Here is a 26,549-nt window from a genome sequence, read left to right as displayed (position 1 = left end):
CTTCAGACTTCTCTTGAATATGGACATGCTTGTACACTTGATGACCCCAGAGATGCTGTCCATGCGGCTGTAAAATTGTTCCTTTAAGTTGATCCAGTGAGCAGAGGGAAATTTAAAGGGGGAGTCCAACAATTTAGTATTGATCTTCCATAAAATTTGGGAACTTACAAGAGAAAGATCAAATTGAAGCAGTGGAGAATCTAGCTAAAAAAAACACTGGATCCTACATTTCCCACAATACAAACAATAGCATTTTTTCGTTAAACTCACACTGTCCAGTAAATGACCACCTCATTGTAACTCCTCATCCTACTCCTTTTTGTTAAAAAAAAAAATCACAATGACATCATAAGAGCTGTTTTTTTCAGACTTGACTCCTCCAGAGACACATAACACAATTGTTTTCACAGGCTGAGAACAGAAGGGCTACTCCCTGTCACTAATAAACTATGTGTGGTGTGTAAATTCAGTGGAATGCCCCTTTAAGTTTTGTTCTCAAATACAAAAGCACCCATGAACGTAGCAGGCATCAAACAACAAATGCTTATTTTTCAGAAAATCAAATTGATCAAAAGGCTGTTTGCTACAAATGGAAAGACCGTTAACTAGTAGGTCATGTATTTCTGTGTGTGTGTGTGTGTGTGTGTGTATGTGTGTGTGTGGGTTCCCTGCTACGTATTACTGCTAGTTTCTCATGCCTCTGCTCTCTGAGAGGCGTTCATTTCTACATTTCCACCCACAGCATGTCCTACTTAGTGCCCCTTGGGATTTACCTTTACCTCTGGAGAAGATGAAAAATGCCTCTGTGTCTTTTACAGCCTCCATACTCATGAATTTGCTTATTCTTAGCCTGTCTATTTAAAAAGGTATTATCCTTTATGCTCCTCTGACAAAGTGGCAGGCAGCATAATTCAAGAAGGGTGACAGAAAATCACTATGGACAAAACATGATCTCCCTTTAAAATAGCCAATTACTGGTTATGAATGTCAGCCAACAGAGGGCAAAAATTGCAGAAAGGCATTGTCAAAACCCGGCTCGGTACCTGCCTGCAACCCAAGAGACACACATTTTATTTACATTTACACTTTTCCTGGACACACACACACACACACACACACACACACACACACACACACATTCCTCCTTGACCCCTACCTTTCTCTGATTGTGTTGTTCTGTTATGACAACGTCCGTGTGGCTTGATGGATGCTCAATTAATCCTAACTTGTGACACGTCGAGTCCACGCTCAACAGCCCTGTTAGAAACAGTATTTAAAACAGCAGCATCCAGGCAGCTGCGTCCGTGTGCCAGGCGGCCCTTTTGCTCCCAAGGGATTGTGGCTGCATTAATAATGGTCTTTACTAATTCACAGCCATCAAATGCTATCAAGATACGTCAAGATATACAGGAAAAGGAAGAGTGATATAACCCCACGACACTGCTTTGCGTTCAAATCAAAGCACGACAAGCGTGCACTAGAAGAGTGACAGTCGTTATTGCTTCTGTACTGAATTAGGGGACGTTTTAAAAGTCACTGACAGCTGCAGTCAATTAAGCTAAAAGCTGAAATGGACATAAGACGAGTAGTATGGATGGAGTTCTGTTATCCGCACTAGAATGTATTTTTGTCATTCAAATCAATATAAACTACATTACGATCCACAAAGCATCAGAGCTCAGGATGGAGTTTGACTAGACAGAATGTCTTTTTTTTCATAAAGAATCTACTTGAAAGCCTTCAAAGCCCATGCTAGAAATTTTGAAGTAGAGTTTGCTCTAAAACAAGCAACCACATCGTTGTATGAACTAGACTTGAGACAACATTCTAACACCTTCCCACAATGCCATCAAACATACAGTCCAAAGCACACAGACATAAAAAAGAGGCCCAGAAAAACCTAAACCATGCTGTGCAGCAGAACCAACTAACAAAATAACAAAATACCTCAATGAGCAGAGAAATGTTGAGTCTCTAATGTGCAGCAGGCACACATACATTGAATCCAGATAATCACAAGGCAATACATAAAAAGAGGAACACAATAGATAGAGAGGAATATAAACTTAGATTCATACAGCAACTTTACTAAATAAATTATATCTTAAAATGCTTCAGCATTTTGTGGTAAATTAAAAATGTATTTACCACAACCCAGTGTAGAAACAAACCACTTATATAAGCTTTTGATACAGTGAGGAACATAAGTATTTGAACACCCTGCTACTTTGCAAGTTCTACCACTTAGAAATCATGGAGGGGTCTGAAATTGTCAATGTAGGTGCATGTCCACTGTGAGAGACATAATCTAAAAAAGAAAACCCCATACAATCAGTACGAATCCAACTACTAACATGGCCAAAACCAAAGAGCTGTCTAAAGACACTAGAGACTAAATTGTACACCTCCACAAGGCTGGAAAGGGCTTTGGGGAAATTGCCAAGCAGCTTGGTGAAAAAAGGTCCACTGTTGGAGCAATCATTAGAAAATGGAAGAAGCTAAACATGACTGTCAATCTTGCTCGGACTGGGGCTTAAGGCAAGATCTCACCTCAAGGGGTCTCAATGATCCTAAGAAAGGTGAGAAATCAGCCCAGAACTACACGAGAGGAGCTGGTCAATGACCTGAAAAGACCTGGGACCACCGTTTCCAAGGTTACTGTTGGTAATACACTAAGACGTCATGGTTTGAAATCATGCATGGCACGGAAGGTTCCCCTGCTTAAACCAGCACACGTCAAGGCCCATCCTTAGTGTGCCAATGACCATTTGGAGGAGTCGTGGGAGAAGATCATGTGGTCAGACGAGACCAAACTAGAACTTTTTGGTCATAATTCCACTAACCGTGTTTGGAGGAAGAAGAATGTTGAGTACCATCCCAAGAACACCATCCCTCCTGTGAATCATGGGTCTGGTAGCATCATGCTTTGTGGGTGTTTTTCTGCACATAGGACAGGGCGATTGCACTGTATTGAGGAGAGGATGACCGGGGCCCTGTATTGCGAGATTTGGGGGAACAACCTCCTTCTCTCAGTTAGGGCATTGAAGATGGGTCGAGGCTGGGTCTTCCAACATGACAATGACCCGAACCACACAGCCAGGAGAACCAAGGAGTGGCTCTGTAAGACGCATATCAAGGTTCTGGTGTGGCCTAGCCAGTCTCCAGACCTAAACCCAGTAGAGAATCTTTGGAGGGAGCCCAAACTCCGTGTTTCTCAGCAACAGCCCAGAAACCTGACTGATCTAGAGAAGATCTGTGTGGAGGAGTGGGCCAAAATCCCTTCTGCAGTGTGTGCAAACCTGGTGAAAAACTACAGGAAATGTGTGACCTCTGCAATTGCAAACAAGGCTACTATACCAAATATTAACATTGATTTTCTCAGGTGTTCAAATACTTATTTGCAGCTGTATCATACAAATATATAGTTAAAAATGTCATACATTGTGATTTCTGGATTTTTTTTTAAAGATTATGTCTCTCACAGGGGACATGCACCTACAATGACAATTTCAGTCCCCTCCATGATTTCTAAGTGGGTAAAATATGGTACTTATTACTTTAAACGGACACGGCTACTGTCTATATTTATCTTCCTTCCACAAATCTCTTGAACACCAACACCAACAATGTTTTAGGCCGTCTTTTAATACTTTCACCCTATCATGTCTGCGCCCAAAGCCCAATGCTTGCTACAGACAATGTACATCTTAAAACTGTAGTTTTTAGCAATTATTACTCAAACAGAGGTAAATAGTGTTTTTGTTCGGGACTAACTTCTATGAGTTAATTAATGCACTAGTGAGTATTTACGGCAGCAGCACAATCTATGTGGGACAACAACAATGGAGCTGGATCAGAGTCTTGTGGATCTGAGGGCTCTACTGGACACAGAGTATTGGCAGCATATGACCAATACAGTCTGTGACTAGATTTATAAACAAGTAAAAAGCTCTATTTTAAACTGGCCTCCAGTGCAGAGACTTCAGAGCAGCAGTGATGTGAACTTTTTTCCATTTGAAATTGCAAGAGAGTGAGTGTTCCCAGTCAGCCAGTATAGGAATGAAGAAAGAGTCAACCCACACTATTTTCCCCTGTGGCGTCTTTGGGGACGGACTGCAGTACGGCTGCATCTCCTTCGCAATCCATAGATCTTTATAGTCTGCCTCGTAATTAAGGGCAACGTTGCAGATTTATGTTAGATTGTGTCTTTATTGAAAGCGGATGAGAAAAACTGAAATAAATATTTCTAATGCTTTCCTTATCACACAAGATAACCCTCACTGTCTTTTTGGAAAAACTCTGCCGGCCAATGTTACGTTTTATCTAAACAAATTTAAAATGTTTATAATGATGATAATGACAACCTAATAATAAGTTGCCAGGATCCAAGTCCACCACTGGCAAAATGCACAAGAGAGGCAGGAGCTACAGGGCAGCTACTCTGCCATATAACATTCAGAATCAGTCTAATTTTAAAATTTGAGTTAAGTTCTTTTGCTTTTTAATAAAGAAATATCGGTATTTAGTTGAAGTTTGTCACATGATGTGCCTGTACAGAAGGCCAAAGGTTAACATAAACAGTGGAAGCAGGGAAAACAGCTAGCTTTACTCTGTTTGCTTGTTTTTATACTTCAGTTTATGTACACAAGATACATAGTATAACATCTTATTTAGTAAGCTTTTGGGGTTTTTTTTCCCCCTTGAACCAAGCCAGTACTCCTCTTTTTAAGTATTTGACTACACTAAGCTAACCGTCTCTAGCTGTAGCCTAATATATGAGTATCAATTTTCTCATTCAACTCTTGGCAAGAAGGTAAATAAAAGGTATTTTTTTAAATGGTGAACTTTTCCTTTAACTTTCATATAAATACAGATTTGTTTTTAAATATTAGCATAATAGCTTTTTCTCTTGCCAATACTTAAAAAAACTGCCATAAAAAAAGACATAATAGGGTGCCCAGATGGCTCAGTTGGTAGAGTGGGCGCCCATTAATAGAGGGTTACTCCTCGACATAGCGGGCCGGGGTTCAACTCTGACCTGTGGCCCTTTGCTTCATGTCCTTCCTCCCTCTCTCCCCTTTCACGTCTTCTGCTGTCCTAACAAAGTAAAGGGTGAAACTGCCCAAAAATAACCTTAAAAAAATACATATTAAGGCAGATATAAACATGAACTTCGATTTTTAGGCAGTGTTTCCAAGTTAAAACAATAGATTGATACATCGACAAACACCTAAGGGAGCATACATATGATTGACCGTCTATGAGCTGACACATAATGTAAAATCCAGTACTGGTGAGTTCATCCTGGTTATTTACAACATAAAACAAGCTCTGTGCGAAGCAGCAACAACACAAAGTTACCACAAGAATACATTCATTTGCTACTTACAGCTGTGAAAACATTTCATTGCCTCTTGTTTGTGGGTTTGCAACTACGCAAAAAACATAAATTACTGGTAATACAATCTCCCAACTTCCACTTTGAGCCTGTTCATCCACACACTGAGGCCAGTCCTGCACAGTTATCAAGCTTATCAGTCATGGGGCTTATGCTTGGAAGAAAATCATTCAACTCTTCCCAATCAGCTGCTCAGTATAGTATTGGACTAAAGTAATGAAGATGTGTCCAACACACCAACACTTCCCTGGGGGTGCAGATAATCAGCTTCTCTGAGCAGCAATGGCTGGAATAGGCTCATAAATCTGTAATAAGGATCTCCACTTCAGAGTCCAGCTATTATCTGAATATTGACTTAACTGTACACACATGGCAACCCAATTTTCTTCTCAAGACTGGTGGAAGATTGTGAACTGTACGCTAAGAAATCTAAGCCACCTATGTCTGAGTAAAATATTTTAATTCTTCTAATCCCAACAATTGATTCCAGTCATGGCAGCAGAGTGCTGTACTCTGCAGAGTTGCAGGTTGTGCCAGGGAGTCCAGGGCAGCCAAGACTCACAGTAGCTCCCCTCGCTAACTGTGCTGCACACACCCCAGCAGGTGTGGTCCACACATCATAACCACTTTACTAATGTACAGCAGCATGTTCCAGGAATAACCTCCAAAGCCAAGTGTGCATGAAATCCCAGGCCTTTCTCCAAATTCATATATAAGTAAAGCTTCATAAAAAAAAAAATCTAATTTTCTTTCTAATATTTTCAAACCAACAAACCTTTGAGGGAATCAATTTATCATGCCACTAGTAGGAGTAGAATGACACTGGCCCAATTCCAAAGTGAGCCCTGAGGACTAAGGACTAAAGAATCACAACTTAATTGATCTCATGTGCTAAGTGAGTGAGTGTGTGAGGCCACATGGCCTTAGATAGGTATAAATGGGATTGGGACAGCACTTCACAAGGTCCCGTTACCATGGTGACATTTAATAAAAAGATGTTGTTGACACTTGCCGGTTTGGATATTTTCATTTTAAGTGTGTTGCTTTCCACACGGCCAAGGAACAGGAGACGGCCGCCTGATTCCAAACTTTCTAACTCTTGTTTTACAAGCTGGATAACACGTCTGTTCCGTTCCGTGGTTGTGTGTTGTGCCGTTGTTTACCTTTGTAATTTCCAGATTTCTCCATGGTCTCCGCGGTAAACCTCACAACACTTTGAACTATGGGTAATTCTCTTTGGTGAAGAATGCATCGATGCAGACTCCTGGAAAGGGCTCGCTAAGTGTGTACTCAAACCCTCACGCCCTTTAAAAATTCCACATTGGGGCAAACATGAGCCATAACAAATTTTGCGAGAAACGCGCACCAATGTACGTGAATCTGTGAGTCTGGATTTTGGGATTGGGCTACTATGTCTCTTTAGGAGAATGGATATTACTTAGTCTCATCCTGGAAAAACACGCATGCAATCAAAAACATTATAGTTGTGTTTGCTGTTTGTCCCCAGTAAGGGATTTTAAACACTTTTTAAAAAAAGACTCCAGGGTAAGATCTACAGAACTATCACGCTGTATGGAAGAAGCAAAACTGGGGGGAAAAAACATTGCTGTGCAACACTAGAGCACACTTAAAGAACAAGACTGGTGATATTCTAAATTTTTGTTTTTGTGAACAAATCCCATGAAAAGACCAACACAAACAATGAGCTGATCTCACTAACTAGTGTTCTCTTTGTACCCAAAGCCTGATTCCTAAGGGCCATATACCTCCATTTTACTGGCTAACATGTATTTTTGTTATCATGAACATGTAGACTGTAGTTTATTTGATTCAACCCACATGCACCACAATGCTGACAATAACTCACTAGATTACCAAAATTGTGTTAATCCGCAATTGAAAATAGTCCCTAAAAAAATAAATCACAATTTACTCCTACTGGAGTAATCTTTGCTAAAACCTACAATCCCAAACTTTTTTAGGGAATGACTGACCCTTTTTAAAATTCAAACTATATGTTTGTGAATCTTTGTCTTCAGGAGGAACAGACGGGTTTGCAATGAAGAGTGTATTGAGAGACTAAACCACATTGTTGGTTTCTGTGTATTCATAGGATTTGGTAACTATAAGAGAAAGACGGAATAACACCAGACATATGCTTTAATGACTTTCTTGATGAAGTCAAGTAATAGGTTGAAAAAGCAAAATGTACGTCATTGCTATCATAGGCTGTTAACAATTTGTGTGTGAATGCAAGTGTAGCCTAATTATTACAAGAATTAATAGTCAACCAGAAACTCAAGCAACTAAACATATAATCTGTTTCAGTCTAAGTGCCTGTCATCCCTCACATTGCAGGAGTGAAGAGCTAAACTCAGATTTGACCTAATCTGATTAAGTTAAACAGCTTGTCCATTGATACCTGTCGGACTGTGAAGTTATCACAGCAAAGCCTCGCGGAGTGAGACGGAGGCTGGCCGCCCTGTAACTCCCTGTGCGTTGTTAGTCCAGCCATTACATTTCATTGCATCAGATCCTAAAACGTAAGTGCCAAATGAAAACCCTGATTTGGGTTTGGAGAGAAGAAATGCCGTTTTCTCAGCCTTCTATGCACTCATGTGCTGGTTCATTTGAAATATCTGGCCTTGCTTTTGCCGAAGAAAAACTACATTATGAGACAAAAAATAGTCTATTTGATAAGGCTCACATCCAACACAGGTCAAATATATATATATATATATATATATATATATATATATATATATATATATATATATATATATATGACACGATTAAAGAACAGAAACTACCCACATCATGATTCCCACCCATGTTTCCAGCCTCATTTAACATAATCCATAATGCATGAAGATATAATCTCCACCTGACCAAATGTCTAAAAAAAAAGTAGGCTCTAATAAGTTACTACGTCTTTACTTGGAATGAAACTGATAGGACTCTGAAAATAGCCTGCCTGTGCTCTGAAATATTCAGCATGTGAGAGAGTGTGTGTGTGTATGTGTGTGTGTGTGTGTGTAATAATTTGAGGCTTCAGTGCAGCCCAAGCAGAGTAACTGCCCTGAACAACAAGCACTATTTGTTGTCTGCTTTGACAGAGCCAGTAGCCAGGGATTCTATTCAGGAAGCTCCCTAGTGATACTTTGTGTGTTTTACAACAGCAGTTTGTGTGTATGTGTGTGTGTGTGAGTGCGCGTGTGCTATGTGTGTGTTTTTTGTATCATGTCCTCTCTGGTCAGTGACTGACCCTGGGTTTTATCCCGCCAGATTAATTGCCGGATTCAACGTCATCTGGGATTTACTGTTCAAGACAAGCAGGATGCTGCAGACAAGAAAGTGTGGGCCTTCTGGGAGGGCAATTAAAAACCTTGCTACAAGAAACACATTTCCTGGATGATGCTATTTTAGTCAACGATTAAGCAGAGTGTTTGCTGTTAGTGATTGTTTTCATTGATTTGTTTATGATGCCTTTTAATTATCAAGGCGGCACCACAGGATTAGGACAAACTGATGAGGAAAAAGAAATGCAGTAAATCACAATTGATTTGGCCGACTTGCTCATCCATGTTCGTAGAGTAGATTCAAGCAAAGAAGATGAAGTGAGTGAGTATAAATTAAGGCTACGTCCAAGCCTCACTTCTGACCTTGAATTATATTATTGTCCAGTTACTTCTCAAAGAAAACAAGTCCAGATCTTCATTTGGGGACCGCCAGCCAGGAGGTCAATGAGTCAGAGTGGTTCATGTGCTGTATGTCATTGTTACTCAGCAGGGAGGGGGGTGCAGGAACGTGAGGGTGGTGCAGGAAGGTGACCTTTTCTCCAACAGAGCACTGGGTGTAGCGGGAAGTTGTGGTCCCTCTGGCCACCAGGCACCTTGTGGCTCAGTGGAATGAGTGCCTAGTGGAAGAATGTCAGAGCCCCGAGATCCAAACAACCGTAGCCCCCTGCTGGGATGTCCATGGACACCTGTGTGTGTGTGTGTGTGTGTGTGTGTGTGTGTGATCACAGTTCTTGTGTACTTGCTTGATTTTCGTGTGCTGGACTCAAATCAAAAAAGTGTGACTGGCCTGCAAAGACTAATGAAAATCTCAAAGTTAATGAAAACTGGAACGCTCCTGACTCATGAGGGGGATTTGTCGTTGATGTCATCACCACATGGTGAAGTGGCAACTTTTGTGCAAAACAACAGAGAGAAAATGTGTTTTCGTTCAGCCGCTGTAATCTGTAGAGCAGCTGTTGAGCTGTTTTCAGGGACTTTACACATCTGGAAGTGGACATTTCTGACAATGTAATCATTCGTCATGGGTTACATGATGATAATTTTTTTTTATCATCAAGCAACGTACTAACGAGCTGATGATATTGATAAATGCTATTGTTACTGTAAGCACTAGATTTGAACATTACCATTGCTTCAGTGAGGTGGTTTTATTCTAAGATGGACAAGATTTATAAAATATACGTATGCAATGTAATTAGGGGTGTGGACTAATAGAATTGTGTAAAATCACCTTCTACAACATTGTAAAGAGACAGTGATGAAGGGACAGCCATGTGCACAATGATGTTTTACCATTTCTATAAAATGGTGTTTTTCTTCATGCACCATAGCCAAACTGTTGATTTGACCCCTGATCATTGGTGGTGTTATTGGTAGCCTAGTACAGCAGACATTTTACAGTGCCATGATGCATACAGGGATGTCGCCAGTACAAGGGAATAGTAGCCTACAAGTACAGGGGGAGTACCCGCCCACTGTAGTAAACCCAGCTTACTCCAGCAAATACAAAAATATCCCGTTCTCACTCGCAAATTGTTTAAGATTTTAAATGCTAAAATAAGCCTCCAGCACTAAAGTTCCAGTCCACTCCAAACACGATATACATTGACAGGGCTCCTGATGTTTCTCTGCTTCAGCTGAACAATGGAGGTGTTTTCGTCGATATACTCTGTGGCTTGCTGTTGAGCCCAGGATCCTCTCTGCACTGAGGGCTAAAGATCAGAATTGGCAACCGAACAACGTAAATAATCTACGGCTGGAATTCAAAATTCATGCGCGTTAAAATAAGAATCGTGTGTGGGACATTTTGCGATACATGTGTCGCCTTACCTTTATCTTGACTTGAAGAAATGCTCTCCTCCTCTTTCGGATTTGCAACCTGTGTTATTATGGACGTGTTGTCCATGGAAACGAGATGTTTTGCACCTTCGGCTACACCGTTTTATTCCTTGGCAAACATTACCAAGCGCACTACAGTCCCCTGGCTGTGCACGGGCTAAAGCGTCCGCTGTTTGCAGCAATAAAATCCCATTTTATTCGAAGCATGCAGTCCAATTCCCCCGGAGCTTACAAACAAGACGAAACGCCAGCTGAGAGGAAGGGTCCAAACATCTGAGGTGACTGTCCGATGTGCAGGAGACAAACAAAGCGTCAGTCCTGCATTTAAGTCGTGTGTGTCCGCGGTAGCAGGCAGCATAGCACCCCTCCTGCTGCTGCTGCTGCTGCTGTTGCTGCTGCTGCTGCTACTGCTGCTGCTACTGCTACTGTACGCAATGGCTTCAATCCACACACTACAATATCAACTGCGTGATACGGTTACAGTGTTTACCCAGAGATGGCGACCGTCCTCAGGGGGCCATGCAAGCTCACTACATCACGCCTTCAATATTCCTATTATCCTTCTCAGTCCAGCCTGAAAAAAGCTTTCATTCCGCCACCCACTCACTGCCTGTTCATTCTCATGAGTAAAGCTTTATTATAGGCTCCCAGTAGAAATTTACAGGAAATTATTTAACATTTTGCTTGAGAATTGAGATGCTCCCAAACATAAAAATGGTCCAAAAAATAATAATAAGTTATTTGGAAATACATTTTCTGACAACCAGGATGTCTGAAATAGGCCTATAAGGTCAAGAGTCACCAATCCAAACTCGTCTTTTTTATTACATTTTCTACATTCATTTAACTGCTCAAATGTAGGCTACTTTGGCAAATGTAATCTCCCTGTAGGGTTTGATTGATAAAGCATTAAATTACCTAGCAACCATTGTAAAAACATGTGAAGCATAGGCCAAATATCCTCTGATTGTGACGTGTTGGTCAAACTCAGTAAAACTCCCAAAAACTTCTGATCTATTTCCGATAATGCAATTCAAGAGCATGTATTTTTTTGGTCAGAGCCTTCCTAGGAAAGGACTCTTATCAGAATCAGAATCAGCTTTATTTGCCAGGTCTGAGGATACATAAGAGGAATGAGACTTAGGTTGGAGCAAGCCTTGGAGAAAGTCATATATATACATTTTAAGAGTCTTCCTGGTAAAGGACTTATACCTCATAATGCAGGTTTTAGGTTAAAAATAAAAACAAGCCTAAGCTCAAACAATCCTAATGACATCACTAGGACATCATTAGGTTTATTTTCTCAGACTTGACAAAACTACTCCAAAGCTACAGAAGATTTTATACAATCTGTGTTAAATCAGCGAATTGCCCATTTCATTTGATGTTTGCATCATATGCTCCATCTCTTGAACTGTGCACCGCAGAACTGATAAACAAACATTATTCAGGCTATTTCAGCCTCAGCAGACCGTAGAATAATAACAAGGAAGCTAAATTGTTTTTTTGGTTTGTTGCCAGCAGTGTGTTCGTCCTTCTTCACCTTCGCTGTCACTTTAATGGAGCTGAGGCCCACACGCCCCTGAATGACCACACCTGAAAGACAAGGGTACAATATGATGACATAATGGACAGGACAAAACAGCAGTAAGTGCAGGCTGTCATCTGTTGATGCTGCTCATAATTAGTGTGTAATCTCCCAGCCGACATCATGCTCTCAATTTGGGTCAGCGCCTCTGCTCTGATGTTTACAATAATGCGTACAATTGTAACTGCAACACAGTTCTCTGAGCCACTTAGCACAATCACTTCTCAGCACTTGACCATCGGTCTCAGGTAACTGTGTCTGCCACTGGAAATTCTGTAGGTAATCAAATCCATTAATACAGTCATTAGTTACACATTACAAACCCTTCATCAAGCATAACGTATTAGAAAATAATAACACAATGGCTTTAGGTTCATCACATAAATATTAGATGGAGTTGTTTACACTCTCAGTTGGTTGATTTTATGAAGGTTGGTTATACATTGAAAACGTTCAGTTAAATAAAATAAATAAGTAGCAGGCAGCAGCAGGCAGTCCAGGACGAACAGTTATGTGGTTGTCAACTAGATGGTAAACCAAGCACAGCACTCAACAGCTTATTGGGGACACAGATCATGACTCTTTTTAAATCACAGCTGCGGGGCACAACCACTTCCTCACCCTCTTGTTGGTAACGGCAGTGGTGACTGGTTAGTGTCAAAGATATGAAGAAAAACCCACACATGATGACCCAATACTACCTTAAGACATGAGGCTAAACACTGGAGTGATCAGTGACATCAAACCATCAAACAAGCGTGGCCCTCTGACATTTCACTTTCCCTAGAGCGACGTGTTTCTGTTGATGAATAATTAAAATGCATATGGTCTTCATATTAACTTTGATAGGACACGGATGATCTTTTTCACCTACTTCAAATACAGCTGGTGGGCTGTCAGACTGCAGGGTCCTTGAATGTTTTATGAATGTGGGTGTAGTTCAGTGAGGAACTGGAATCACATAATCCCCTCTCTGCATGGGACTCTTTCACGTTGTTTCCTCAAGATGTCGAGACTTCAAGGTCCACCCCGCATAAACAATGATATGGTGAACTTTGTACAGGGACATGGATCAGCAGAAGAATGGAAGATCGTCTCATAATGTGAAGCAGTACGAGTGCAATAAAAGCCTTTCTTTTGTGTTTTGAACAGAAACATCCTCTTTTGTAAACACATTTTTGTTGTTATTATAGACCATTTAAAGTAATATGATTGCACCAGTTTAATACCTGGAATCTCAGTTTCAAAAGTCTCGGACACAAATTAAAAGGACAGGCACGCATGGTATAAACTTTTGCTCATCAGTAGGCGGATATCTAGATGGTATAAATACCTCCTGATAGACCTTTGCAGATTAAAACCATATGCCCAACTATTCTTTTACAGTCAAATGTGTTAAAAAAAAAAAAGATCAATAAAACACTGTAATAATTTGTGGCTGTAGGATCTGTAAAAAAACATCAAATGACAACAAAACAATTAGTTTGCCTGTGGTGCCACCTTGTGGAATAGATCTAGACTGCCTATAAGCTATTTTAAAGAACCGAATTTACAATGTGGGTGCATTTAGAAAGCTTATGCAACATATATTCTGTGTATTTTATTCATTACTTAATTCCTATCTCAAAATACATATTCATAATCCCAATCAGATATATTTAAATCCAACATCTAATCCCATCACCATGATGCTGTTTGAAACATCTTCTTAGAGGCATTTTCTGTTTGGCATTAAGAGAGAAGACTAGCAGTTAAGTTTTGTTTTTGATTGATGCTTCTCCTCCAGCCACTGATTTATTCTTGTTGATTCTCTTTTACTTTCCATTTGATTGCTCTAACTCTTGATCTAGATGTAAATAGACTACACAAAACCATGTGTGCAATGTTTCCTGAAACTGTGGCTGTTTTTTTAAGAGCTAAAGCAAAGAAAATGTTGAATCCAAGCACCTTTAAAAAAGGAGAAAATGTGCACATGTAACGAGATTTGGATATGTCACAGTAGGAAAGACACAAGTGCAAATAAGAAAATGAATGATGGCTGAATTCCATTTAGCTGCTTCAGTTTTAGGGTCTTAATATTGTGCATGCCGACTTACTGACTGGGACACTTGACTAGAGCAGAGCCATTGTTAATGTCATAAGCTACAACTGGCTTTTCTGGCTACCGTGACAAGTCAAACATGTCTGCCTGGTGGCTCAGGGGTTAGCACTGCTGCGTGGGTTTCCTCCCACCATAAAGCCATAACGAGAGGGACTATGACCGCTCACTGTTCCTTACTGGTTAGGATGGGATACATGCAGAGGATACATTCCTTGTATGTTTACATGTACTTGGCAAATTGAAGGAAAATCTACAGTACATATTACATCTCTGCTGTGAAAAAGGGCCTATTGGATCCATGGAATTTTCCACAGAACTAGTGAAACCGGCAACAATTCAGCACAACCACCTGAACTGAAGGCTGTTTACTGTCACCCAGCACGCAGACTCTGACAGGCTCGCCGGAAAAGATGATCAATCAAATGTCAGGAAATCTTTTTATCAATGAACGGGTATTAAAATGATTGAAACCGTAAAGGTCACATCTTTTCATTCCTCTGTAAAATCAGGACCGGTTCTAATAAGGCGGAGATGAGATTGGAGCCTTGGGGATACGTGAAGTGTCTGGCATTCCTCTCGTGGGAGGAATGATCGACTTTACAAAGAGGCATTTCTGGTGGAGGAGTCAGCTGGAGCAGATATCAAAGGATAGATTATTATTGAGGATTCACAATATCTGAGGGTTTACGTGAGGTTAGTATTATATCTGCTTTCCTGCTCTCTTGTGTTCTCCTTAATTCCACCATCACAAGACTGGAGGAACAAAGAAGATCTGAACAAAATGTAGCTCATCCTTTATGTGTTGGAGAAACTACTTAATATAGGAATGTTTGGAAGAAGATGAACTACAGAACAGCTACTATAGTTGTCTGAGCAGGTGCTGCTTTTAAAAAGAAATTTAAACTTCAGATCAATTACAGCATATTAGTAGGTATGTGTAGTTTTGAAACACTGAAGGGCAGAGGTAAAGGTTGTTTTTAGCACTTGACCTGCTTGCAAGGTGCATGAAGGAGGTAAACAATGTCAAAAGGCAGCAAAACATGAAAAAATAATAGTAACTCTTATGAACATGATTAAGGCCAGAAGCTGAAATATCTTGGCCTGATAAAGTGTTCCTGGAGTTAACACACACACACACACCTATTTATCTGTCTATATCTTAAAATGCAAGCAAAGTCCATTGTATTGCAATTATTGCACTCTTCTATGGTCTTAAAGAGTTTGGATGCAAACAGAAAACATCTACATCAGGACATTTATGCCAGGTTATAAAATAAAACTGCATACATTTCCCAAACCTTAGTCGAATTAACAGTTTAAGCCTCCAGTTTTAATAAGTGGTTTAAAATACAATTCATGCCCAAAATAAACAATCTTTCATTTTTGAAAACCCCAAATCCTTTTTCATTTAGTTGCATCTTTCACCTGAGCTGTTTGTGACTTAATACTCTCAATGTAGTAATGATCGCGGTGATGTGGACAGCAAGACATAAGTGTCTTTAAGACAGAGTCTGTGAAGCTTGAATTTGATAGAAACTATTACAATTGTATGCCGGTATCCAGTGAGTGCTGGTTTGTTTTTATTGAAATTGGTAAATATCTCAATCCAATCTGCCTTAAAAATGGAATGGTGGAAGCCTCCTTCCACTGACAACAACCTGATTACATTTTCTCCCTTTTAAAACACATTGACGTGGTCATACATGGCTGAAATGTTGCTCTTCTGGGAAACAACAGTCCTTTGCAAGCTTTCCACAACTGTTAGATATGATAAATACATGACATTTTAGTGATAGTGGCGTGGAACCCAAGGAGGGCTCAGTGCACCACTATAGCTTATCACAATACAGTTGCAGTATTCTTCCTGTTGATGCATATGCAACAAGTCTGTGGATTTTTATGTAACGACTGGCAGGCAAGTGAGCTTTACTCTTCAACTGTGTCCTTCTTGCTGGTCTCCTGTCCTTCAAAGATGGGGTACTTGCTCTCCACTTCTGCCCAGGTCAATCCGCCGTTGGCCAAATCCCGAATAATCACAGGCAACTCGCTGACCTAAAGAGAGAAAAAATTACTTAACTTTATTGTGTCAAATTGTGTATAAGTGCATCTAAAATACTGCTGTGTTTAATGAACTCTTGAAGCAGTGGCAAGCTCCTTACAAGGGAATGCTTCTCATTTTTAACAGAATTACAGTCAAGATGGGAAATGTACAAACAAAATGAATTATTATGTATGAAGAGGTAATAAATACACAAAGAAGGTCCACACCTGGGGCAACATACACGGCTACATTGTATAGTAGAAAAGAGTCACTGCACAGTACACATGATGAGTACTGAAAGAAATCCCGCCAGCAGCCACAATACTGCGGTTTGTTATTATATAGAACCCAATACACAATCACTGTAGTCCCACATAACAAAATGGGAAAAAACTGAAACCTAACCATATGCTTCAGGTGTTGGTTTGCATAAAGCCTGAGTGAAATGTGAGCAGTTTTGTGTCCTGTGTAGACAGCTGTATTGATTTAAATTTAAGTCTGTGCCATCAGATGTACGAGAAACGGACTGCTGAAATACACAGCTGAAATGGGTCATGTGTAGACATGGTGTGACCGGGTGCTCAGTCTCGTTAACGCAAAATTCCCTTGACATTTCCGCTCATAGATGGACGAAAGATCACTTGCACACAGAGTAAACCGTTGCTACAGTCACTTGTTCTGTAGCTATATACAGTTTTTACACACCTCAACTAAAAAAAGAGCCATCTTAGATCACATGGTCAATGTTAAGCATTTACAGAGAAGCAACACGTGCATTAACCCCACAGCTGAGTGAGGATTGTGTTTATCTGTATCCATCGTGATAGATTTACCAGCTTAAGTTGGAAAGTGACTAAAGCATCAAACTGTCTCCCGGTTTAATAATTTCATCCCCATAATGCATGGCGCCCTGTACACATGCAAAAGTGACAGTCCATAGTAAAGCGTATCTAATAAATAAATAAATACACTCACCTATAGGATTATTAGGAACACCATACTAATAGTGTGTTTGACCCCATTTTGCCTTCAGAACTACCTTAATTCTACGTGGCATTGATTCAACAAGGTGCTGAAAGCGTTCTTTAGAAATGTTGGCACATATTGATAGGATGGCATCTTGCAGTTGATGGAGATTTGTGGGATGCACATCCAGGGCACGAAGCTCCCGTTCCACCACAACCCAAAGATGCTCTATTGGGTCGAGATCTGGTGACTGTGGGGGCCATTTTAGTACAGTGAACTTATTGTCATCTTTAAGAAACTAGTTTGGAACGATTCAAGCATTGTGACATGGTGCATTATCCTGCTGGAAGTAGCCATCAGAGGATGGGAACATGGTGGCCATGAAGGGATGGACATGGTCAGAATCAATGCTCAGGTAGGCCGTGGCATTTAAACGATGCCCAATTGGCACCAAGGGGCCTAAAGTGTGCCAAGAAAACATCCCCCACACCATTACACCACCAGCCTGCACAGTGGTAACAAGGCATGATGGATCCATGTTCCCATTCTGTTTACGCCAAATCCCGACTCTACCATCTGAATGTCTCAACAGAAATCAAGACTCATCAGACCAGGCAACATTTTTCCAGTCTTCAACTGTCCAGTTTTGGTGAGCTCTCACAAATAGTAGCCTCTTTTTCCTATTTGTAGAGGAGATGAGTGGTACCCGGTGGGGTCTTCTGCTGTTGTAGCCCATCCGCCTCAAGGTTGTGCGAGTTGTGGCTTCACAAATGCTTTGCTGCAAACCTCGGTTGTAACGAGTGATTATTTTAGTCAAAGTTGCTCTTCTATCAGCTTGAATCAGTCGGCCCATTCTGACCTCTAGCATCAACAAGGAATTTTTGCCCACAGGACTGCCGCATACTGGAGGTTTTCCCCTTTTCACACCAGTCTTTGTAAAACCTCGAAATGATTGTGCGTGAAAATCCCAGTAATTGAGCAGATTGGGAAATACTCAGACCGGCCCGTCTGGCACCAACAAGCATGCCAAGCTCAAAATTGCTTAAATCACCTTTCTTTCCCATTCTGATATTTAGTTTGGAGTTTAGGAGATTGTCTTGACCAGGACAACACCCCTAAATGCATTGAAGCAACTGCCATGTGATTGGTTGATTAGATAATTAGATTAATGAGAAATTAAACAGGTGTTCCTAATAATCCTTTAAGTGAGTGTATAAAGAGAATCTAATGCAGAAAGTATCAGTTGAACCTAAATAGGGGAATTTGTGCTGTACCTCGGCCCTGATCTGTCTCATTGAGTCGCGGTCTCTCAGCGTTGCTGTGTGAGGCGTCTTGTTTACTGTGTCGAAGTCAATGGTTATGCCAAAGGCCACACCAATCTCGTCCGTCCTGGCGTAGCGCCTGCCAATGGATCCTGCCGAGTCGTCCACTTTGTAAGACACACCGTTTTTGGTCATTGCCTCAGCTAACAGGGAAAAAAAGAAAGAGAGAGAGAGATAGAGATTAACCAAGACAGCAGGAACAGTGCCTTCCTTCTCACAGACAAAGAAAAAGAACATGCATGTTATCATTATGTCACTTACATAAATCCTTCACGAAGGGCATGAACTCCTGGTTTTGACTTAAAGGCAGGACGGAACATTTGTATGGAGCTACAGTAGCAGGGAAGCTGAAGTACTGGAGGAAACAGAGGTCGTAGTAATGAAGGAAACAAGCTCTTAAATGAAAATAAATCATATAAATCAAATAAAAATGGATAGTGAGGATGTAAATTAACAGTAAGAACACAGGACAACACATTCAACAACACTAGATGGCGTAAAGAAACAGAAATACTGTATTATTTCATAGATAACATCGTCCATGTTGTTGATCCAGACTATCGACTTACCGTTCTTTGGTCATCACCTTCTCTCACATGGAACGTGTGCTCAAAGATGGTGTACATGATCCTACCGATGCCAAAAGAGGGCTCGATCACATTGGGAACAACTTCTTCCACTGTGGACAAACAAGACAGAAGATGTGTGTTAGAGAAACTGTCTCTCCAAGGATGTCAACAAAAACTTTCATACAAAAGGATATGTTTTCAATATTCCCAAGATGGTCAAAGACAACACACAAGAAATACATAAAAAGCTTAACAGTAAAATGAATAAATCTCACCATGCAGTGTCTTCTGGAATCGCTTCACACTGACCATGTCCTTTGTGAGTTTGAAGGACTTGCCTTCTGACTCGATGGTGAATTCTCTGTGGAGTAAAAAAAAAAAATAAAACACTGAGTCTGCTGCAAATGACAAACCACGTTTTATCAGGGACGGATACATACTTTATGACTGCGCAGAATAGCACTCACCCAGACTCATTGAGCAGCTGCTCCTTTTCTGTAATGAAGCACTCGTCACACACAGACAGGTACTCCATGGCTATCTTAGCGTCCTTCTTATACGCCTTCCCAATGGCTCCTTTGTTGGGCTCAAACTGGACGACGTTTACAACTTTGTGTGGAGAAGTTAAGGAGAATAACAACGCATCTGAGTGATAAAATGTTCTTTGTTGTTTGATGGTACAAGGCTTTTCTTTTGCAGTCTTAAAAGCTGCGACAGTTTAAGGATATGGGTTCTTTTAGGGGCTTTTCAGCAACCAAAGGGACCTTTGTAGCTCGTGCATGACATTGCAGATCAAAGCAAGACCGGTCAGCACATCCCACGATTTCGATCCAGCCCTGCAACAGACATACACTTACTTTGATGAGCAAATGTATGCAGACTCCCTGATGAGCCATTAGAAAACACTGCAATGGAACGTACGTAGGAAGTCTTGGCCTCGGCGTCCCAGCAGTCACAGGCGTAGTGAGCCATCTCGTTGTCCATGTGCTGTCGGAAACGCAGCTTGTCTTTGGTGATACCAACTTTAGTAAGGTAGAGGTAGATCCTCCCAATGAAATATCCCAGGACGGAGTTATTGATCACTCCCTTTAAATGACACATGTGAAAGTTAATTCTTGTCCTTTGAAACAGTAGTTGACAAAAAAAAAAAAAAAAAAAAAAACTTAACTCAAGGTCCACTAAATGGCTAATAAATGGATCTTGAGTTATAATTGTTTTAGTCAAAACTTGTATTTGCCTAAAGCCCCTTTTGAAGAGCACATCTATTACAGGGTTATATTCAGTGTTATAAAACTACAGCTGAGCAATATGTATCAATATTATACAAGATCATATTCCAAAAGCACAACAGCAGCTAAGAAGCAACTTTCTGAGCTTCTGTTACTGAGTTTTATGTGTAAATATCTGCTGCATACACAGACCCCTCTCTAAAACTTAATTATAGTTTTCTATAAAGTGATTCCCACCTGCTCCACAGCTTCCCCCAGCCTCATGATATGTGCAGACTGGCCACTAGTCTGAGCTTTGGAGGAGTATAACGTGATGTCCAGGTCCGCTACACTGGAGAATTTAGGGTGGACCTTCTCATTTGGATCCACAAAGTGCTCGATCTCAGCCATGGTGAACTCTCTGCGTAAAATGTGGAGCAATTTTAATGTCACATCTCTACGAGCGCAGACGCAAATAATTTTGAGAACAATGAGGCAACACGGCGGATCTCTCACCTAACACGAATGAGTCCAGAGCGAGGAGAGATCTCGTTCCTGAAGGAGTTTCCTATTTGAGCAGCAGCAAAGGGCAGTTTTCCCTGGTTGAACTCCAACAGACGCTTGAAGTTGAGGAAGATTCCCTGAGCAGTTTCAGGCCTCAGATAACTGCAAGTTTAAATTAAATCAATCACTCAACAATGATAAAAACGTAACATCAAGGATAAATTCTCCACAGTGTTAATGTTTTTTTTTCTTACCCCGGCATGTTCCCCCCTGGTCCAATGGACGTCTGGAACATCAGGTTAAAGGAGATGGGAGGTGTGAGGTCATTTCCTGTGGTGGGTGACTTGACGTTGTACTTCACAAAGAGATCGGTTAGCTCTTGCTGGGTGTAGTTGTCCATCTTAAAATTATAGTCGAGACAGTAAATCATTAAACACGCTGCCGGAAACAGATTTTCCACACAATCCCTCAAAAGAGAATTTTGTCTCAGGTCACACACGGACCTGAGTGGTGACTTCCTCCATCTCCGCCTTCTTCTCTGCTGCACACTTCTTATCAGACATCAGCTTCTGGAGGTGGGCTGTAGGACACAGAAACATGAAAACAATGCTTTCAGAAATGTGTGGAAATACCCCAGACAACAAATTTCATTTTTTTAAATAAATAAAAGATATAATTTTATTCAACCTACGGTGTGAAAATGAGCTAAAAACTAATTCAGTTGTCAAATCAGTTGACGTTAGAGCCCAACTGGCATATTGGTGGGTGATATTAGGCATTTCAGACCTTAAATTTATTTTGAGGTTGAGTAGCATATTATTTTAGTGAGACCTTACAAATAGCTACAACTAACTAATGTTAGAGAAGTCTGTTTTATAACCCATTTCTGGATTATTATTATTTTTTAAATACAAATTGGCCGATATATTGTCATATCGGATTTTTAAATAACCAAATGTTTGTAACGGTCGGGCTCCACTTGACATATCTCCGATAACACACAACATGACTCAACAAATCCTCATTATATAATATTTTCATGTTTCATTATGTCATCTAAACCAATTAGACTCCAAGTCTTGGAGCAACCGACATGTTCTCCAACAGAGTGAAAAATGAAAGGAAAATGTCCCTTGCCGGATCAATATATTATAAAAAAATATAATGATTATTATTATTAATATTATTATATCTCTTTTTTCCCGCTGGATTTTTGGCACAGTCTCTTTGATCCTAACAGCTTGCATTGCTATGAAAGCCGTGTGTGATTTCTGCTGGTCCAGCCACTTCAATTCTCCCTCAGGCACAACACTGATACTCAGAGCTTGGCCATCCAGCAGCAGCCACTGACAACGCAAGTTTGGACCGCTTCCATCCCACCCTCTGCAGAATCCCATGAATAACACACGTGAATATTTACAAAGACCTCTGCTGGGGTTGTTTTAGGATGACTAATCTTTAGTTTGCACTATAGTGGAAGCCAAGTCTCTAAATATACTCAGACACACAGGGAGATTTACAAAAGGCTCACCTTTGAGGAGGTGGTCAGCCCTGAAGCATTCGCCATTCTTGACATCTTTCACCATGTAGTCAGCAAATTTGTCCACATGTCCTGAAGTCCTAAATATCAGGACAGACAAAAACACCTGACTTAAAACATGTTAAAAGAAAACATATTAATGTTTAATTCCATTCAATCAATCAATGTATCTGCAACCGGGCTATGGAAGACTGCTATAGTGGCAGCTCCATGCATAAAATCGCAGAATCAATATTGCGCCTCTTTACAAAACCCCACAGTTCAGAACTTTGTATCTGACTACAGGAACCACAAGGCACTTAGTTCGGCAGTTTCTAACGTTATTAATTAAATATACACAAACGATAACAAAATACTGTTTAACACCCATAGAAGACATTCTATGACAGTAACAACTTTTACCCTTCAAACACATTTGAATCTGCAAACACTAGCATTAAAAGAACACGTACTTGAGGACAGGCTCAGGGGTCAGCATGGTGCAGTCGATCTCCAGGATCTGCTCCTCCTGGATGAAGTGCTGCCTCCAGGCCTGCAGGATGTTGTTCTTCAGGGCACAGCCCACAGGGCCGAAATCATACAGGCCGCTCACACCTGAGGAGCAATACTGCATGGTAACAGAATGCTCAACAACTATGTGTATGGAGATTTATGTGCAAACCAAAACTTTTAAGTTCTTAACATTAGCTTTAACTGGAAACTTTCCAAGTCTTACCTCCATAGATGGCAAAGGCCTGGTCGTAAAAGAATCGTCTCTTGAGGGTGTCCTCCATCTTGGTTCTGTCAACAATGTCATCTTTGGGTTGTAATGACAGTTCCTGTAAATGAGAATTACATTTATTCCGTTCTTGACACCATGTAACCAGAAGATGTGCCCACAATGTCCTAGGAAAAAACAAGGAAACAAAATATCTGACATTTTAACAAATGTGTCACAAATGTGCAAGGCTATGGAAGGCTTCTATAGTGGCAGCTTCCGGGCACGAAATTGCAGAATCAACATGCACCGGTTTACAAAAAAACCCAGTTTGGCCCTTTGAAGTTGGCTGTAGGAACCACCAGGCAGCAGTTTCTAACATTATCATCAATAGATATACATAAACAACCACCACCCACAGAAGACAGGATATATCACCGATAAGGACTTTTGGTTTAATTCCTACAATCAATCAATTTTGGAATATCTGAGCATTGAAATGCATTTTTGCTCTTATAAGAACAATCTTATACAACCCTGCTGTTGGTGCTTTCAACCGCATCTCGTAGTTTTCATTTAGCAAATAGAGCTGGCTCAGGTATCATTACGTGGCTTATGTTTAGAATATGGTCACTTGACACAAAATGGTATTACTCCTACGCAGGGTGTGATCGTAACCCTCTCTAAGTCTCTGAAGACGGTGAGATGTGCTTGAAGGCTCTGAACACTAGTATTAAGTGGACATTTTGGCTTGGATTATTATGTTACGTATATATATTTTTTAAAATAATTTCCATGTTCGTTATCAAATTGAATACATCCTTTAATCAAATGCACCATGATGTCAAACGCCTGCATCCATTTCCCAGCCTGCTTTTCAACATGGTGGGTTGACACAATGGAACAAAGGTGTTGGCAAAAACACCGTTAATGAGAGTGCATCAATACTTGCAGCACAGCCTGGCTGTTAAAGGGAGAGCTGACAAGTGGGATGGTGAATAGGCATCTACAAGCCTATTTCTCATGTCCTTTTATTTATGTATTTAAAAAAACAACAACTAATAACTAACATATCTGTGGCTTGCCAAATAATGCAGGCTTAAGGTCTCTTATTTACCAATCAGATTCAATTTATTGGATTCCAATCCACAGTTAAAGTGCACTCACCTTGGCCTCCAGAGTTCTCTTCCTTGCTTTAAGTTCAGCCACAGCTTTAGTGACATCCACATCAGGAGCTCCATCCTGTTTCAGTTGGCGCACAAGGTCTCCCTAAAACAGAGAGGTGGGCTTGAGACTCGCATCCAGAAAACCTTGAGCCGGCTACAACTACTCTTCAAGCCCTTCAGTAGCATTAAGTTCGCAATTTCTTTTAACCCCACCCTGCTCACAAATGTCTGCAACAGCAGAGCATTGAAACGTGGCAAAGGGCGCAGACATGACTGCCAGTTAGCTTTAGCGGTTAGCTAGCAATGGCTGTCCTGTTTCATTGACAGCTACGTAAGAAGCCGGTCAGGTTAGTCGGTTAGCATGCTAACTGTGACCCAGTCAGAGGCAATACAAATAAATAAATTCCTGAACCGACCGACTTAGTCCACATCAGTAGATAGTATGAGATAACAAGTGATACCTGTTCTTTGACTGCAAGCCTCAAAGGAGCGAGAATTTCTTCAATGTTGCCAGCCATGGTTTGTCCTTCCGCCAGCTGCAGCCACAGGCTTGTCTTTTTCTTTTTACACAAGCAGACCGACGTTGAAAATGGCCGGTTTTGGGGAGGGTAGCGGAGCGACTGCCTAACAAACCGGACCGTAGACACCGGACAGAAGGCGGAAATCTCAGTGCTGGTCCTCAGCAGTGCTGATGCTGCGCTACGAAGCATGGACCGCCGTAATGCGAGAAGAGAATGATGAAATCTCTCGTATTGGGTAAACACATCTTCCGCTCCGGTCAAGCACTTTCACTACGACCGGCAAGGCACTTGACGACATATCAGCAGATTCGTCAAGCCAGACTTTTGACTTTGTATACAGGTTTTGCTTTATTTCATAAATGTCACTGGGACTCAGTTTTTAATGTTATTATTCTTAATTTTTCATTTGTTGTCGTTTATTGCTGGTGGAAATGCGGTTAGAGTTTTGAGCATTCAGATTATAAATTACAGGAAACTAAACTAAACTATTGGTTTTGTCGTGTTATTTTCTGTTACAATGTGATTGCAATGTATTTTGGGGAAATCCATCCATTGCATGCTGCAAGATTGACAAGACAAATCCTTTGCCCAATAAAAGTACTAAGGCTTATACCTGTTATCCGTTTGATCTATTGAATAACGTGTGTGATTTTTTTAAAATTAGTAAATTAAAATATTTACTTTATTTCGATGTGCTACTTTTTACAATCATATGTTTATATGTACATATATACAATACCTTTATTTGACGCCACTTTACATCCAGCCATACCTTCTGCTCATTGTCTGTTGGCTGCCTGTTTGTTTGTGTGTTTAATTGTTTGTTTGTTTTGCTTTCATTGTGGAAACTGCTGCTGTAATAAGGAAAATTCCCCGCTGTGGGATGAATAAAGTCTATTCTAATCTAATCTAATCTAATGTATATATACTATATATGCATTTAAAAACATAATATTTCGCATTGTGTGTGTATATATGGTAACTATAGTTGCAATTAAGTTTAATGGGATATAAGTGGCAATGCCTTTTCATTTTAAGTACATTTGCAACAAACACATTTCACAGGAATTCATAGGAATTTAATTTAATTGCAACGTTTAATGGAACCTTTATTACGTTCTGGATAAACCTTAATTGCTATTTAATCTCAACAGAAAGTGACATTTATTCCACCTATTCTCTGAGAAGGATCCATTTTAGGTTTGAGATTACAGAGCAGCAGCCCTTTAATGTTGATAATCAGATTTGACAGCTAGATGGCGCCAGATGGGTCATCGTCACTGTGAAGCCCTGCAAGAAGCCCTTGGCACTTGAACAGGACGCTGTGCTGCAGGATAGCCCACTAACAAAAAGTAGAAATTCTGACGTAAAGCCAAGACTGGGCTGACAATCAGGAAAAGCGGGCAACTGCCTCAGGGCCGCAAGGGAAAATGTGCACATTTGTCTAGGAATATCAGGCCTATTTGTATATTTTTGGGGCATTTTAAACCAAAGTTATTTTGTTTATTAAATATCAAAATTACTGGGTCTCTATGCATAATATACCTCTGACATATTGTAGTCTGTTGTGTGCACAAGTAGGCCTAGTGGGAGGAACCAGGGTGTCAAAAGGGTCCCAGCAACTGATACGTGCTCTGGGACCACTCATTGGGTTAATTCGGCCATGCGGGATGCATGTAATAATAGCCTATTAATAAAGGTGCACTCTCCATTGAACGGTTGGACAGGTGGTATTTTCTTACTTTAGTCTAAATGGCAGAAGTTACATTTTTGTGTGAGCTTCCTGGATG

General features: G+C 40.6%; 2 protein-coding genes and 1 non-coding gene across 5 annotated transcripts in view; all 3 read right to left on the bottom strand.

The window, feature by feature from the left end:
- Positions 1-10,918, bottom strand: part of ctdspla (CTD (carboxy-terminal domain, RNA polymerase II, polypeptide A) small phosphatase-like a) — a 30,311-nt gene extending 19,393 nt beyond the window's left edge. For all 3 annotated transcript variants that reach the window (XM_034861678.1, XM_034861679.1, XM_034861680.1), the window contains exon 1: positions 10,528-10,918. In XM_034861678.1, the coding sequence (XP_034717569.1) occupies positions 10,528-10,603 (76 nt within the window). In that variant the 5' untranslated portion in view covers positions 10,604-10,918. The remainder of the gene's footprint in view (positions 1-10,527) is intronic.
- Positions 10,919-15,775: 4,857 nt separating this feature from the next.
- LOC117937591 (glycine--tRNA ligase-like) lies at positions 15,776-24,989 on the bottom strand. The gene is made up of 17 exons (XM_034861654.1): positions 24,700-24,989; positions 24,240-24,341; positions 23,091-23,193; positions 22,828-22,969; positions 22,367-22,455; positions 21,339-21,415; positions 21,090-21,235; positions 20,848-20,997; positions 20,590-20,752; positions 20,045-20,209; positions 19,852-19,959; positions 19,591-19,736; positions 19,399-19,484; positions 19,124-19,233; positions 18,816-18,909; positions 18,507-18,697; positions 15,776-16,277 (listed from the first exon to the last, which is right to left on the bottom strand). Exons 1-17 carry the CDS (start codon positions 24,946-24,948, stop codon positions 16,152-16,154), a joined length of 2,247 nt encoding a protein of 748 aa, XP_034717545.1. The 5' UTR covers positions 24,949-24,989; the 3' UTR covers positions 15,776-16,151.
- On the bottom strand, positions 22,538-22,672 carry LOC117938334. Its single transcript, XR_004655374.1, has one exon. It is a non-coding gene; the product is annotated as a small nucleolar RNA SNORA84 (small nucleolar RNA).
- Positions 24,990-26,549: the final 1,560 nt, after the last annotated feature.

The sequence above is a fragment of the Etheostoma cragini genome, chromosome 22 (assembly GCF_013103735.1).
Source record: "Etheostoma cragini isolate CJK2018 chromosome 22, CSU_Ecrag_1.0, whole genome shotgun sequence".
In the NCBI taxonomy this organism is placed as follows: domain Eukaryota; kingdom Metazoa; phylum Chordata; class Actinopteri; order Perciformes; family Percidae; genus Etheostoma; species Etheostoma cragini.
The sequence above is the reverse complement of the archived record's forward strand: the minus strand, read 5'-3'. Positions and strand labels throughout refer to the sequence as shown.

What these genes read in the sequence shown, in the direction of transcription:
- LOC117937591 (XM_034861654.1), bottom strand. Translation starts at nt 24,948, where the DNA reads ATGCTTCGTAGCGCAGCATCAGCACTGCTGAGGACCAGCACTGAGATT. An exon ending in GGCTGACCACCTCCTCAAAG is followed by an intron (nt 21,416 to 22,366) that starts GTGAGCCTTTTG and finishes TGTGTCCTACAG; the next exon opens with CCCACCTCCAGAAGCTGATG. An exon ending in TGGAGGAAGTCACCACTCAG is followed by an intron (nt 21,236 to 21,338) that starts GTCCGTGTGTGA and finishes TATAATTTTAAG; the next exon opens with ATGGACAACTACACCCAGCA.